At 45.4% G+C, this 16,666-nt stretch overlaps 1 protein-coding gene across 1 annotated transcript; it reads right to left on the reverse strand.

Moving 5' to 3' along the window:
- Positions 1-140: 140 nt before the first annotated feature.
- On the reverse strand, positions 141-16,633 carry TRUB2 (TruB pseudouridine synthase family member 2). Its single transcript, XM_070955918.1, is given in 9 exon segments — positions 141-598; positions 3,946-4,082; positions 8,736-8,808; positions 8,936-9,017; positions 10,284-10,345; positions 12,286-12,315; positions 12,318-12,359; positions 13,421-13,555; positions 16,448-16,633. Coding segments are annotated over 9 exon segments (945 nt in total). The 5' UTR covers positions 16,563-16,633; the 3' UTR covers positions 141-329.
- Between the last annotated feature and the right edge of the window lie 33 nt (positions 16,634-16,666).

Genomic DNA, 16,666 nt, shown 5'->3' on the forward strand with positions numbered 1-16,666 from the left:
CTTTCTTTCTTTCTTTCTTTCTTTCTTTCTTTCTTTCTTTCTTTCTTTCTTCTTTCTTTCTTCCTTCCTTCCTTCCTTCCTTCCTTCCTTCCTTCCTTCCTTCTTTCTTCTTTCTTTCTTTCTTTTCTTTTCTTTTCTTTTCTTTTCTTTTCTTTCTTTCTCTTAAATTGCAATATTCTTGGCACATTGTGTACAGTTTTAGAGGAGGAACCAGCCAACTTGGAACCTTCTGATCCAAGCTAAAAATTGGAATTCTGGGATGTTTCGTACGGCTCCCCCCAATATTCTGAGAACTCTCGCAAAAATTCATAACGAATGCAACATTTGGCTCAGATTCGGTCCCTTTCACCATCCGCCCTAGCGTTCAGGTGCGCAAGGCTGTTTTGAAGTTCAGCTTCTACTTTCTGTTTGGCTTGCAAAATTGCCCTCTGGATGTTCGGGAGGTCCCACTGTGTCCTCAGTAGGGCGTCCTCCAGCACAAAGACGCCGTCCCGTATCCGCCTCACTTGGCTGCACACCGCCGTGGTCTTCAGTTCCAACCCTATTTCGTGAACGATCTTACGGAGATACTGTGGGGTCTCGTGCAAGCAGTGAATTTCTAAGAAAGGCAGGAAAAGAAAGACCAGAAACTCAGCTAAACTTAAAGTTGTAAATTCATAATTACCACTTGAAGACTTGAATGTGTCTCTAAAAAAATCTGTTCCCTCCCCCCGGTTTATTAAAATAACTAGCTGGTAACCCGGTGTTGCCTGGATTCGATAGATGTCAAAGCCTTTATCTGACAGGGAGCCATTGAGAGGGGCCTTTCTTCCCCTTACTCCCATGCCTATCATCCCTGCCCTCTCCCTTCCCCCTCCCATGCGCTCCTCTATCCGCCCTGTCTACAATCCTGGCACTTTGCCCCAAATCCATCAGGCGCTTCCCCATTGCTCCACTGGAGGGCGAACATCACGGCTGCCTTTCCAGAGGAAGCTGCGAAGGAACTGACATCACAAACAATTGCCGCTCTAGGACGCCACACACCCTCTCCCAGGCATTCCACAGTTATGCTGGAGCACACAAGCGCGTGCACACACACACACACACACTAGGGGTGTCTTATCCCCACAGTATTTGATTCCAGATAATAAGTCATCTGTGTACCAAGTCTGGTTGAAATTGCTCGAGGCGTTCCAGAGTTATGCTAGAACATACATACATACAGCCTTTTTTATATAGATAGATGATTTCAGGCTGGCCTGGCTAAGAAATAATCTTTGAGTCATTAGGCATCTTACGGAAAGCTCCAATTCTTTTGTCTTTTGTAGCCCAATTCTGGTGGTTCAGGTTTATACTCTTGAGTAAAAGACATTCTTATTGGCCCAATTTTTATTTTCTTGACTGGATGCATCAGGAATTTTAGCAGAATGTAGGTTCTGCCTTTAATTGCAGCATTTTCACCTTCCTTTGATGTTGCTGAAATTCGGTATGGTGGACAAAGTGAAGAATCTCCAGGTCTCCGTCAAAGTTTCTCAAACTTGGCCACTATAAGATGCCTGGACTTTAATTCCCATTATTCCCCAGCCTGGGGAATTCTAGGAGTTGAAGTCCAGATATTTTAAAGTTGGCCAAGGTTGAGAAACACTGATTAACTCTAAACCAATGCTGATTATTTTTGCAGCATCCCCACTAGCTATCTATCCCCCTGCTCATTCCTTCCTTCCAAAGCCATCTTTTTCAGTTTGGAGCGACAGGAACAAAGTTTAAAGATTTAAAGAGCGTTCCGGAGCTTAATTTCCTATTTTTAAATAAAACAAAGGCGCCATATCTGCCTTAATCTGAGAGAGAAGGCCATCATCATCGTTTTTAATGACGCCATAATCCCTTGTGGGGTGGAGTCTGGGCAACTGAATGGAGCCAATGCAAAGTTATATTCAGCAGATATACAGTAGTGACCAAAATTGTGGAAACCTTTTGGGAAAAGTGTATTTTTGAGGTTTGATGGCTAATAACACCACTTTTTTGTTGGAATAGTACCATAAAATTATATATCAATGGAAAGATAATTTAATCAAGAATGTAATGCAGCAAAGTTTGTTCAATTATCTGTATTCTATGAAAGGTTATAGCCAAATAACCAGAAAAAGGAAGCACAACTTGCTTAGGTTGATATCAGATAGCTTTCCTTCATCTGATTATAGCCAATGAGCATGGGTGTTTAGAGAGCCAATCAGGTGTCATCTTGTTTTGGCAATGAGCCAAATAGCCCAGACCTTAACCCAATGGAAAATCTATGGAGCCGACTAAAGAAAATTGTTAGTCAGAAGCGACCCAGCAATAAAACCCAGTTAATAGAAGCTAACGTTCAATCTTGGTTTCACATTGTAACAGATGCAGAACTAAAAGACTTGGTTCACTCCATGGGAAGACGTTGTAAGGTCGTAATTCATGCTAAAGGTTACCCAACTATTAACTGACGTGATAATTTTTGTACTGTATATCTCATTTTTTCTATGGTGGTCATTTTTCTATATCTCGTTTTTTCTATGTGTTTCACTTTTCTCCTTTATAACTGCTATTCTAATAGCAAATCCTTCATAAAAGTTATTGCATTACATTCTTTCCTTTTGTAAATTTTTTTTTATTTTTTAAAACAAAACATAAATCCATCATCCGTACAATTGCAAACTATTTCATGGAAATGAAATAGGGATGAGATCATTATAACATAAGAACGGTAGAAATGTACAAAATATAATGCAGTGTTATATGATTATGAACGTTATAATATAAATATTTGAAAATAATTTTTATGAAAAGAGGGGAAAGCCGTAGTTGAATGATTAATGAGGATTATATTACCAAGATACTTATTAGATTGGTAATATGAGAAATTAGATAATGAGTAGTAATGAATACGGTGAGGAGCCACAAAAGATTTGTAATCGACTGACACACTTTTTGCAATTGTATGGATGATGGATTTATGTTTTATTTTAAAAAAATATTGCATTACATTCTTGATTATATTATCTTTCCATTGATATATAATTTTATGGTACTACTCCCAAAAAAAAAAAGTGGTGTTATCAGCCAGCTTTAGAAAATTCATTTCATTTTTCATTTCATTTTATTTAATTTGTATACCGCCCTACTCCCGAAGGACTCAGGGCGGTGAACAGGCACAGAATAAAACACATAGAATACAAAAATTAAGAGCAGAAGTAAAATCGAATTAAATCAGTTTAGCCCAAGACAAATTTAAAACCCCAGGTTAAGAAAAAATTAAAATTTACATTAAAATTTACATTAAAAAAGAATGGGAAAGGTTAGGCCAGACCAGCCTGGTGAAATAAAAAGGTCTTAAGAGCGTGGTGGAAGGTGCGTAGATCCGGGATCCTCGGTATCTCTGGAGGGAGCTCATTCCAGATAGTAGGTGCCCCCACAGAGAAGGCTCTCCCCCTGGGGGCCGCCAGCTGACATTGTTTGGCCGATGGCACCCAGAGGAGTCCCTCTCTGTGAGAGCGTACCGGCCGGTGGGAGGCCGTTTGCGGCAGCAGGCGGTCCCGTAAATAACCAGGCCCTAAGCCATGGAGCGCTCTAAAGGTGGTAACCAAAACCTTGAAGCGCACCCGGAAGACCACCGGGAGCCAGTGCAGCTCGCGCAAAAGAGGTGTTACATGGGAGCGCCGCATCGCTCCCATAATCCCCTGCGCGGCCGCACCCTGTGCCAGTTGGAGCCTCCGGGTGCTCCTCAAGGGGAGCCCCATGTAGAGAGCATTACAGTAGTCCAGGCGGGAATACACTTTTCCCAAAAGGTTTCTACAATTTTGGCCACTACCGTATACTCACTGTGCTCAGAGAGAGGAATACCTGCCTCTACCTAGGATCGAACTCACAGCCTCCTGATTGCGAGGCGGGAGCTCCATCTCCAGGCTACCGCACCACTAAGAGAGAAGGCCATACCCAGCTGGAATTCCGGCGGTTCAAAACGGAGGCATCGCACCGCCGTGATCAGAGGAGGGCTTTTTTCCATGGGCCGAATTAGGCCTTTGACCGCCAGCTCATAGGATTCTTGAGTTTTCAGGTCAAGGTTAGCCCACCTGGGAAGGGATGAGGATAAAAAAACAGAAGCATCATTATTTGGCAACAGGTCGGCCTGGGATGCGAGATCGGCCTCCTTTTACCGCGATTATCAAGGCCTGCAGGAAAGTCCTCGACGTACGACCGCAACGGAGCCCAAAATTTTTATGTTGCTCAGCGAGAAATTTGTTAAGCGACTTTCCCTTCATTTTACGACTTTTCCTGCCACATTTGTTCAGCGAATCACTGCAGTTGTTAAAGTTAGGAACGTGGTCATTTAAGTGAATCTGGCTTCCCCCGTAGACTTTTGCTGGTCAGATGCAGGGGTGGGTTCTAATTTTTTTTTACTACCGGTTCTGTGGGCATGGCTTGATGGTCATATGACAATTCTTTAGGATTTAGCAGAGGTACTGGTCTACCAGGCTTTTAACTGCTTGCAGAGCTGTACCGCTCTACTCATTGGTTTTTGGAGGCATCGGTCTACTCACTGGTTTTTGGAGGCATTCGTCTACCCATTTATTTTTGCAGACACCAGTCTACTCATTTGTTTTTGGAGGCACCGGTCTACTCATTGGTTTTTGGAGGCACCGATCTACTCACTAGTTTTTGGAGGCACTCGTCTACCCATTTATTTTTGCAGGCACCAGTCTACTCATTGGTTTTTGGAGGCACCGGTCTACTCACTAGTTTTTGGAGGCACTCATCTACCCATTTATTTTTGCAGGCACCGGTCTACTCATTTGTTTTTGGAGGCACCGGTCTACTCATTGGTTTTTGGAGGCACCGATCTACTCACTGGTTTTTGGAGGCACTCGTCTACCCATTTATTTTTGCAGGCACCGGTCTACTCATTTGTTTTTGGAGGCACTAGTCTACCCATTTATTTTTGCAGGCACCGGTCTACTCATTTGTTTTTGGAGGCACCGATCTACTCATTGGTTTTTGGAGGCACCGATCTACTCACTGGTTTTTGGAGGCACTCGTCTACCCATTTATTTTTGCAGGCACCGGTCTACTCATTTGTTTTTGGAGGCACTAGTCTACCCATTTATTTTTGCAGGCACCGGTCTACTCATTTGTTTTTGGAGGCACCGGTCTACTCATTGGTTTTTGGAGGCACCGATCTACTCACTGGTTTTTGGAGGCACTCGTCTACCCATTTATTTTTGCAGGCACCGGTCTACTCATTTGTTTTTGGAGGCACTAGTCTACCCATTTATTTTTGCAGGCACCGGTCTACTCATTTGTTTTTGGAGGCACCGATCTACCACCAAACTGCCTTTTACCACTGATCAGCTGTAGGGCGGTCCTTTGAAGCCCCACGGCAAGAGTTTAAACAGTTTTTTCCCTTCTAGCCGATCAGCTGGGACTCAGGAGGCAGCAATAGATTGGGGGTGAGGCCAAATAAAAGGTAAGAATAGCGCGGGGGTGGGGGGGCAAAACTGATTCGGTGACGTCATATCGTCACCGCTACCGGCTCGGTGGAACCGGGAGGAACCCACCACTGGTCAGATAGCAAAGGGGGATTATATGACTCGGAGACACTGCGATGGTCATAAATATGAACTCCGGGACGCTGCAACGGTCATAAATATGAACTCCGGGACGCTGCAACGGTCATAAATATGAACTCCGGGACGCTGCAATGGTCATAAATATGAACTCCGGGACGCTGCAACGGTCAAATATAAACTCCGGGATGTTGCAACTGTCATAAATATGAACTCCGAGACGCTGCAACGGTCATAAATATGAACCTAAATATCAAGCATCCAAATGTAAATCACGTGACGCATTGGAGGGGGGGATGCTCAACGGTCATAAGTGTGAAAAATGGTCATAAATCGCTTTTTTTCAATGCTGTAACTTTGAACAGTCACTAAAGGAGCTGTTGTAAGTCAAGGACTACCTGTATATTCTCTAGCTCATGTTCCTATGAACATTATTGCCTCATCACTGATCATCGATCAAACAGGGCATTGAGCTTTTGGCTAGGACCAGAAAGTATCTTTGGCAGCATGCCAAGGGAGATCAAGGCTGGTGATTCTCCCGAAGGACTTCTCCCAACTAATTGGGACTCAGCTGTGAATGAACGTAATTCACAGCTGTTGCAATAAAAGAGGTTTTTGGGATTACTCGTGTGTCTTAATGACTCAGGAAGCCGAGGTCACAACAGGCCCTGTGTTCCCCCCCCCCCCCCATTTTACAAGACTCGGCGCTCGGTTCGAACCTAGGAATATTTTATTTATGCTACCTGCTGCGAAAGTCATTCCTGCTCTAAAACCACATTCCCCACCCACCCACCCCCAAAATGATGTTTTTTCGCCCTTCAGCCTCATTTCCCAACTGAGAAAATTTCGTAGTTTGGGGACCCAATCTCCTTTTTCACTAAGTTTTTTTTTTTTTTTTAAATAAACGAAAAATTCGGCCAGGCAGGAGATAGACCACTTCAATTCACAGCCGTCGCCAATTTGGGCACAGTTCATTTTATTTTAGATTAAGAGCCGTTTCCGAGATCGGCCTTCACTCTCTATCAACCGTCTCTTGATCATTTTCGTCTTCGGTCCTGCAAGCAACTGAGCCAGGAGGGATGCAATCCCTGGCCATTCCTGGCGGTACAGAATGGCAGAGTTTCTTGATCCGCCATGTCATAGTTAAGGCTTCTTCTCGTCCTCTCCCGAAGGGACAGGAGGTGGCAGTTCTTCCTGCTGTGGAATAACCTGCAGGAATTGCAATAATTCTTCGGCCCGCCGGTCTATCTCGGTCTCGGGGCGCAAATAGCACCAGAGGAGGAGCAGCGTAAAGGTCAGGCTGATCAGTAGGGCCCGCCAGAGGGGCTGCTTGTGGTCGCTGCCCATGGATTGCCGCGTGGTGAATCGGCGGGGGTTGGCGGAGCTCTTGGTGAAGCACAGCGGCTCGGAGCTTTCGGGCTCCTCGCTCTCTTTGGGCTGGCTGTAGAGACGGCGCGGGAGGAAGCCAAGGGACGGAGGCGGCCTGCGAAGAAAACAGAAGGAGGTTGGTTGAGAGCCTCCGTGCCACCTCGCCAGGCCAACCTTCTTCCAGGCAGAGTCTGCGGATTTTAGACAGGGAGTCCTTGACTTACGAACGGTTGCTTAACGAACGTTTCAAAGTTACGTCCGAGCTATTTGCAACCCGTTTTCAGAGTTACAACCTCTGCGCGGGTACGCATTTTGAGCCCTTAACAACCGGCTCACCTGGATGGCCGTTGGCACCATCCTGCGGTCAGGTGATGTCCGATTTTCAACAGCTTTGGCCCATTTCCGGTTTTGTTTTGTTCCTTATTTCCTGGCCCAGAAAAACGCCTTCGCTCTACGACTGCTGCATTCATTCGCTTAAGGACCGTTGTAAACAAAACAGCGGCGGCTTCCAATCTGGTCGTACGACTGCAGTGACTTTACAGCCGTAATTCCTGGCTCAGTTACGGTATAAATCAAGAACTACCAAGTGGCCGGTAGCGGGAAATTGAAGTGGTCTAAAACGTCGGTGCACAGTATAGATTCTTTCGCTAAGAAACTCTCCCAGAAGTCCACCACACCTCAAGTCTTCGTTTTGAAAAGCTGCTCTCAGTGGGCTTATTTTGTTTTAACAATCCTCAGGCAGAAAGGGGGTTTTAAAGGATCCTCCCCCCCCCCATCTAGATCCTTTCTGAGCTTGTTTGTTTTCTTGCAGAAGCTTCATTATCCTAACTACCAATTTTTTGGAGTATAAGACACACTTATATTTGCACACACAGGGTGCAAATTTGGGTGCGTCTTATACACCGAATGTAGCCCCGCCCACCCGCCGGCCCCCACCCTTTGGCCTCTGCCTCCCAGCAATTTACCTCCTTGCAGCAAACAGCCCGTTTCAGCTTCAGCACAGCCTGATTAGCACAAGCAGCTGATTGTCGGTTGGATCCCGACCCTCAGCTGTTTCAGGATGCAGGGATTGCCATTGCCTATTGCCGCCTCCGCACGCCCCGTTTTCGACCTCTGCTGTTTGCTGCAAGGAGGCAAATTGCTGGGAGGCAGATTTTTTTTTTTTCTCGTGCTAATCAGGCTGTGCTGAAAATGAAAATGAAACTAAAGCAGGCTGTTTGCTGCAATGAGGCAAATTTCTGGGAGGCGGAGGCAGATTTTTTTTTTCTTGTTTTCCTCCCCCAAAAAGATAGGCACGTCTTATAGTCCGGAGCGTCTTATACTCCGAAAAATACGGTGGGTAACATCATCGCTAGCACTGATGGTGTTACCTAAATGGGTGATGAAATGTCTGTAAGAAAACCAGCAAGCTCTGAGAACACCAAAGATCCCTCATCTACAAATATTCTCCTTTTTTTAGATCCTTTCCCTTCCTGGAATGTCCCTAACTTCGGGCAGTTCCCTTACACATCACACCAGAAGCGTAGTGGTGCCCTTTCAAACACGGTCACTGCAACCTTCTTTTTCCAGCAAGCCGGGCTGGCTTAACATATTTTTTAACATATTTTTAATTTTTAATTGGTTTGTTATCTTAAACGGGGGCCAAATTAATATATATCCTTTTAATTGTTTTTTAATGTTTGTATTGTTATGTTTTTATCTGGCTGTACACCGCCCTGAGTCTTTCGAGAGAAGGTGCGGTATATAAATTTGAAATAAAATAAAAATAAATAAAAATAAAATTTTGATACTCACTGCAGTAAAGCCTTGTGATTGGATCCCTGGATCACCGAAACCATCCGCTCCAGCGTCTCCCGTGTTACATGATCTCCGAAGAAGAAGGAGGAGAAGGAGACAAGCAATGTTAAGTTTCCTTTCCCCTGGTTTCCCCGTCTCCCCCGTCTTTTTCCCCCAAAAGTCCCAATCCTGAAAAATCGCCAACTTAAGTCACTTACCAAACGTGCTCTTCTCAATCAGCCTGCCTGTGTCTGAGAAATCGTCGGTGGCTTTGCCGAATACGCCGTTAACGGTGTAGGCCTTTGAACAGGAAAACATCCCGATAGCACACATTGCGGATTGCGAAGGACCAGGGCAAAACTTCTTAAAAGGAGAATGTCAGCCCAAGAAAAGACAAAATAGCCCAACCTATGGTTTTGGCCAGATATTGTTCTCTCTTCTAACACTGATGATGCTGGCTGGGTGGGTTGGTGGGTGGGTGGATGGATAGATAGATAAAGATATAGATACAGAGATATAGAGATATAGATAAATAGATAAATAGATGGATGGATGGATGGATGGATGGATGAAGAGAGATGAGATAAATACAGATAGATAGATAGATAGATAGATAGATAGATAGATAGATAGATAGATAGATAGATAGATATAGATGGATGGATGAAGATAAAGAGAGATAAACAGATATAGATGGATGGATGGATATAGATAGATAAAGATATAGATATAAAGATAAAGATAGATATATAGATATAGATAAATGGATGGATGGATGAAGATAGAGAGATAAAGATAAGGATAAAGATAACAATAGAGAGAAAGATAGAAATAAAGATAGAGATATATAGAGAAGATAGATAAAGATAGAGAGATATAGATATAAATGGATGGATGGATGAAGATAGAGACATAAAAATAGAGATAGATTAGATAGATAAAGAGAGAGAGATAAACATAGATATAGATGGATGGATGGATGAAGATAAAGATAGATAAATGGGGATGGATGGATGGATTAGAGAGAGAGAGATAAAGATAAGGATAACGATAGATATATAGATAGAAATAAAGATAGAGAGAGAAAATAGAGATAAAGATAGAGATAGATATAGATATAAATGGATGGATGAAGATAGATAAAAATAGAGATAGATAAAAATAGAGATAGATTAGATAGATAGATAGATAGATAGATAGATAGATAGATAGATAGATGGATAATGATAAGAGATAAAGATAGAAATAAAGAGAGAGAGACAGACAGATTAAATAGATAGACAGACAGACAGACAGATAGATAGCAATAGCCCTTAGACTTATATACCACTTCACAGTGCTTTTACAGCCCTCTCTAAGCAGTTTACAGAGTCAGCCTCTGGCTCCCAACAATCTGGGTCCTCATTTTACCCGCCTCGGAAGGACGGAAGGCTGAGTCAACTTTTAGCCAGCCAGGATCGAAGTACCAAACTGCTGGAAGCCGACACTGCATTCTAACCACTGTGCCACCACCACATCATATCCTCACCCTAACCCTAAGAATCAGAAACGGAGGGGACGGCTTACCTTGGTAAGATGTGCGTTGTACCAGTCTTTGAGCAACTTGGTGCCATAACCCACGCCGAGCACTGGGGGAGTAAAAACGCAGAAGGCAAACAACTGAGAATTAAAAACTCCATTACTTCCTAGCAATAGGTTTCTAGCAGTCGGATCAAATTGGCTTTAAATTAATCCGAGCAGGAAGAACAACACAGAGCACTGGGCAAGTCAAAGAAGAAGAAGGAGAAGGAGAAGGAGAAGGAGAAGGAGAAGAAGAAGAAGGAGAAGGAGAAGGAGAAGGAGGAGGAGGAGGAGGAGAAGGAGAAGAAGAAGAAGAAGAAGAAGAAGAAGAAGAAGAAGAAGAAGAAGAAGAAGAAGAAGAAGAAGAATCATGCGAAATCGTAATTTCCCCATCCTAGAAAAATTCCAGATAAACCCCAGCTGGGAGAAGCTAAAAAAACCAATCTGATGAAGGTAAATAAACTCTTCCGTTAAAAGGTTAACGGAAACATTTTCTAAAAGCCGAGCGAATTGCAGGAGAATATTGATGCTCTGCTGATATCCCAGTTAAAAACTGGCTAGTACAGTGATGGCTAACGTTTTTGCCATCATGTGCCAGGAGTGGGGTGCGTGGGGGTCGCGCACGTGCGTGCCCACACCCGTAATTCTATGCGCCCTGCCCCCGCGCATGACCCCCCCCATGCTCCCACCGCTCCTGGCACACAATGGCATGGTAGGCCCGTTTTTTGCTCTCCCCAGCCTCCAGAGCCTTTCTAGGAGTCTGGGGAGGGTGAAAACAGCCTCCCCCCCCCCAGGCCAAAAACGTCCCGTTTGCCAATTTCCTGTCCCACCGGAAGTTGGCAAACAGGCTATTTCCGGCCTCCAGGTGGGTGGGGAAGGCCGTTTTCGCCCTCCCCAGACTCCTAGAAAGGCTCTGGAGGCTGAGAAGAGCAAAAAAAACGGGCCTTCCGGTCCCACCGGAAGTTGGCAAACAGGCCGTTTCTGGCCTCCGGGGGTGTGTGGGGAAGGCCGTTTTTGCTCTCCCCAGACTCCTAGAAAGGCTCGGGAGAGAGCAAAAAACAGGCCTTCCCCACCCCCACCCCCGAGGCCCTCCGGAGGCAGGAAACAGCATGTTTCCCTACTTCTGGTGGGCCCAGAAGGCCCGAAAATCAGCTGGCCGGCGCGCCCATGCACACCGGAGCTGAGCTCACGTGCCCACCGATATGGCTACGCGTGCCATAGGCTCGCCGTCATGGGGCTAGTAAGTTTGATCAAGCCCCTCCTCCCCCCACCGGAGGAATTTTAATGCCTAGAGCAATGATGGTTAACCTTTGGGGACCGAGTGGCCAAAACGTACATGCGCCCGAACCTCAAATGCAATATGCGTGCAGCCCTCACACATGCACCCTGGCCCGTGCATCAGTGGTGGGTTCCTCCTGGTTCGGTCCGGTTCAGCCAAGCTGGTAGCGGTGACGATATGACGTCACCGAACCGGTTCTCCCCCCCCCCCCCCGCCCTCCCACCCCCCACGTTATTCTTACCTTTTATTTGGTCCCACCCCCAATCTATTGCTGCCTCCTGAGTCCCAGCTGATGACTAGAGGGAAAAAAACTGTTTAAACTCTTGCCGCGGGGCTTCAAAGGGCCGCCCTACAGCTGATCAGTGTTAAAAGCAAACAAATGAGTCGGGTCGTAAGTGCGAGGACTGGTTGTAAGTGCGAGGACCTTCCAGAAATGACTCTGACCAGCTAGCCATGCCCACCTAGTCACATGACCTCCAAGCCACACCCATAAAGTAAGCCACGCCCACAGAACCAGCAGTAAAAAAATTTAGAACTCACCCCTGCCGTGCATGCACCCCCCCTCGCAGGCACCCTGCACATGCGCACATGGCCCCCCCACATACGCCACACGCATGCACGGCAGTGACCCAAACACCAGCTGGCCAGTGGGAGGCGGAGCTAAACTGGGGCGATGGCTCGCGAGTGCCATTGGTTCGCCATCGCGGGCCCAGAGCTTCTTTTACTTACCAAAAACTCCCGAGGACTGCATATCCAGACGCTGCCCACTCCAATTTTTAATTGCGTAAAAACCGGTCCTGAAACTGTGCAAGAAAACCAACACGGATTTTAACAGCGGAAGGACGCTTGCATTGTGCAAAGCAAAAGAAAGAAAGAAAGAGAAGAAAGAAAGAAAGAAAGAAAGAAAGAAAGAAAGAAGAAAAGAAAAGAAAAGAAAAGAAAAGAAAAGAAAAGAAAAGAAAAGAAAAGAAAATTACCTCCTTTAATTTTTTCCCCCTCCCTCGGAAGTGCCCAAGCTTGTATTTTTAAAGATGCCGGGATGGTCTCTCAACCACGCCCTTCAGCCCCGAAAAAACGCAAATTTTGCAAACGTTTGGCTAGGTTGATTTCACGCCATGAAGGAGCCTTCACCCCAGGTGTCTTGGTAGTACAGTGGTCTAAAGCACCCTGTTATTAAGACCAACTGCCTGCAATTACTGCAGGTTCGAATCTCGCCAGGCTCAAGGTTGACTCAGCCTTCCATCCTTTCTAAGGTAGGTAAATTGAGGACCCAGATTGTGGGGGCAATAAGCTGACTTTGTATAAATATACAAAAGAATGAAGGCTATTGCTGAGCACATTGTAAGCCACCCTGAGTCTCCGGAGAAGGGCGGCATATAAATTGAACTAATAAATAATAAATAAATAAATTAAGTGAACTAATTATCGCCTGCAAACTCTACTCCCCTTTCGCTCCTCTCTTATTCCCACTGGGAGGGGCCATTCATCATCCACCTGTGTGGCCTTACTCCCTAGTCGACCCTTGTTCTTTAGCTGTTCCCTTTGTCTGGCAACTCTGGGCATGCACACACTGGGAACAGGCTTCAGCTGTTCGTCTGCCTCACTGATGTCAGACTCCGAAGGCAGCTGATAACTGTCAGATGGCCCTGTCCCCCTCTCTGCCTCAGACGCAGAGCCCTCATCAGAACCTTCCCCAGACTCCAGGATTGGCCCATATTCCTCCACAGCCTCCTCACTGTCCGAATCTGCTGCCAGATCCGCTGGCGGGCCAGAACACTGTGTTTCTCCTTCGGGCTAGGTGGCGTTCCTGGTCCGAGTTTGCCTGTATCCCCGATTTCTACAAATTCTCTTCACACCATCTTACCCAGAGGATGGTCAGCCAGCATAGGAACCTGGCTAACCGTCAGAGTCAATTCCTTCCTTCCGGTCTCCATTTCAGACGTGGTAGGCTGAAAGCATATTTGTTGACGGGGTTCTGGACGCTTTAAGGAGTTTAAGTCTGAAAGCAGAAAACAAAAACACAGGTGTTTTTTTCCCCCCCTCTTAAAATCCCAAACTGTAACATCTGAATTGTTCCGAACTTTCTTCCGATTCAGGAATTTGCATCTGAGCAGGAGGTTGCGCTACAAGACCTATATATATATATATATATATATATATGTTAAGATAACTATAAAAATAAATTAATCGGCCTCCCAATTTAAAACCCCAAGCTATACAATTAGAGCCTTGGTAGTACAGTGGTCTAAGGCACCCTGTTATTAAGCTGGTTATTAAGACCAGCTGCCTGCAATTACTGCAGGTTCGAATCTCGCCAGGCTCAAGGTCGACTCAGCCTTCCATCCTTTCTAAGGTAGGTAAATTGAGGACCCAGTTTGTGGGTGCAATAAGCTGACTTTGTATAAATATACAAAAGGATGAAGGCTATTGCTGAGCACATTGTAAGCCGCCCTGAGTCTCCGGAGAAGGGCGTCATATAAATCAAATTAATAAAAAATAAAATAATAAAGAAACTAACCCATAAAACCTATTCAGGCCAGGCCGGCTTGCTGAAATAAAAACGTCTTCAGGAATCTAAGGAATTCCTCTAAGGAATCTTCCAACTCTTTTTCTGGAAACTCATCCCATTTTGCTAAATGCCTCTTAAGGAAGGAAGGGGCTGGTCATCCGGGTTGGACGAAGCTTTCCTGATAAGTTTATAGGCATCCATTCTGCTCCTTTGGAGCCCTCCAGATGTTCTCAACATCTGGGAATGGGCGATTATGTATGTGAGGGGTCCATGATGCTCTCTGAGCTTGCTATGTTTTCTTGCAATCCTTTCATTACCTAAACTAGCATTGATAATGTTACCTAGTTGGGTGATGAAACGCCTGCAAGAAAACCACCAAGCTCAGAGATCACCGAGGACCCCACAGTCCTCCTCCTCCTCCCTTCCTCCTTCATCGCTCCTCCTCTCCACACCCCACTACTTTTTAGCACTGATGATGTTCCCTAGTTGGGTCAAGCAACGTCTGCAAGAAAACCACCAAGCTCAGAAAGTAACCAAGGACCCCCTCATTTCATTGCTGAGCTACAAATATTCTCCTTTACCGATTATGTATCTAGCAGGCTTCCTACCTAAATCAGGGTTTGTTTGTGGCCCTCCAGCACAGCCCCTCCCTCCAAAGCTAGAAATCCTGTGGGTGTGTCTAACTACAGTAGCGGCCAAAATTGTGGAAATCTTTTTGGGGAAAGTGTATTTTTGAGGTTTGATGGCTAATAGCAATACTTTTTGGGGGGAGTTTCAAGATAATCCTATTCCACTGCTGGAATGGCCTGGGAATAGCCCAGACCTTCACCCAATTGAAAATCTATGGAGCCGACTAAAGAAACTGGTTAGTTGGAAGGAAAGAAGGAAGGGAGAGAGGGAGGAAGGAAGGAAGGAGAAAGGTAGATAGGGAGGTAGGAGGAAGGAAAGAGAAAGAAAGAAAGAAAGAAAGAAAGAGAAAAAGAAAGGAAGGAAGATAAGTAAGTAGGTAGGAAGGAAGGAAGGAAGGAGAAAAGGAGGGAAGGAAGGAAGGAAGGAAAGAAGATAAGTAGGTAGGTAGGAAGGAGAAAAGGAGGGAAGGAAGGAAGGAAGGAAGGAAGGAAGGAAGGAAGGAAGGAAGGAGAAAGAAAGGTACAGTAGTGGCCAAAATTGTGAAAACCTTTTGGGAAAAGTGTATTTTATAGGCTTGATGGCTAATAACAATACTTTTTTGGGGGGGAGTTTCAAGATAATCCTATTCCACTCCTGGACTGGCCTGGGAATAGCCCAGACCTTCACCCAAGTGAAAATCTATGGAGCTACTAAAGAAACTGGTTAGTTGGAAGGAAAGAAGGAAGGGAGAGAGGGAGGAAGGAAGGAAGGAAGGAGAAAGGTAGATAGGTAGGTAGGAGGAAGGAAAGAGAAAGAAAGAGAAAAAGAAAGAAAGAAAGAAAAAAGAAAGAAAGAGAAAGAAGATAAGTAGGTAGGTAGGAAGGAAGGAAGGAAGGAGAAAGGTAGGTAGGTAGGTAGGAGGAAGGAAAGAGAAAGAAAGAAAGAGAAAAAGAAAGAAAGAAAGAAAAAAGAAAGAGAAAGAAGATAAATAGGTAGGTAGGAAGGAAGGAGAAAGGTAGGTAGGAGGAAGGAAAGAAAGAAAGAAAGAGAAAAAGAAAGGAAAGAAAGAAAAAAGAAAGAAAGAGAAAGAAGATAAGTAGGGAGGAAGGAAGGAAGGAGAAAGGTAGGTAGGTAGGAGGAAGGAAAGAGAAAGAAAGAAAGAGAAAAAGAAGGAAGGAAAGAAGGAACGAAGATATGTAGGTAGGAAGGAAGGAGAAAAGGAAGGAAGGAAGGAAGAAGAAAGGTAGGTAGGAGGAAGGAAAGGAAATAAAAAAAGAAGGTAGGTAGGTAAGAAGGAAGGAGAAAAGGAAGGAAGGAAGGAAGGAAGGAAGGAAGGAAGGAATATAAGTAGGTAGGTAGGTAGGAAGGAAGGAGAAAGAAAGGTACAGTAGTGGCCAAAATTCTAAAAACCTTTTAGGAAAAGTGTCTTTTTGAAGTTTGATGGCTAATAGCAATACTTTTTTTTGGGAGTTTCAAGATAATCCTATTCCACTGCTGGAATGGCCTGGGAATAGCCCCAGACCTTAACCCAGTTGAAAATCTATTTAGTTGGAGTCAACTAAAGAAACTTGTTAGTCAGACGCGACCCAGCAATGGAAACCCAGTTCATAGAAGCCAACCTTCAATCTTGGTTTCACTTGATAACAGCTGCAGAACTCAAAAGACTCGGTTCCCTCCATGGGAAGGGAGGTTGCAAGGCAGCAGCCTCTGGTCGGGGGAGGGGGAAATATGGGGAGGGGGGTGGGAGAAAGCAAGAGAGGAAGCGGCTCTCACCCTTGATCAGATGCCTCTCCACCGTCTCCTTGAGCGCCCTCCAGTGCATGCCCGGCGGCTTGTAGACGGCGAAGAGCCCTTGCAAAGCCGTGCCAGCCGCCGCCGCCGCCCGCATGGTGCCTTCCCTCCCCCAGCCGTCCTCGGCCGGCGCAACCGCCTCTCCGGTCCCCCTGCCTTAGCACTGCCGGGTTCAGCACTACTGGAAATAGAGGCCCGCCC

This window comes from Pituophis catenifer, unplaced genomic scaffold (assembly GCF_029215685.1).
Source record: "Pituophis catenifer annectens isolate HBS135680 unplaced genomic scaffold, rPitCat1.0.hap2 SCAF_17, whole genome shotgun sequence".
In the NCBI taxonomy this organism is placed as follows: Eukaryota; Metazoa; Chordata; class Lepidosauria; order Squamata; family Colubridae; genus Pituophis; species Pituophis catenifer.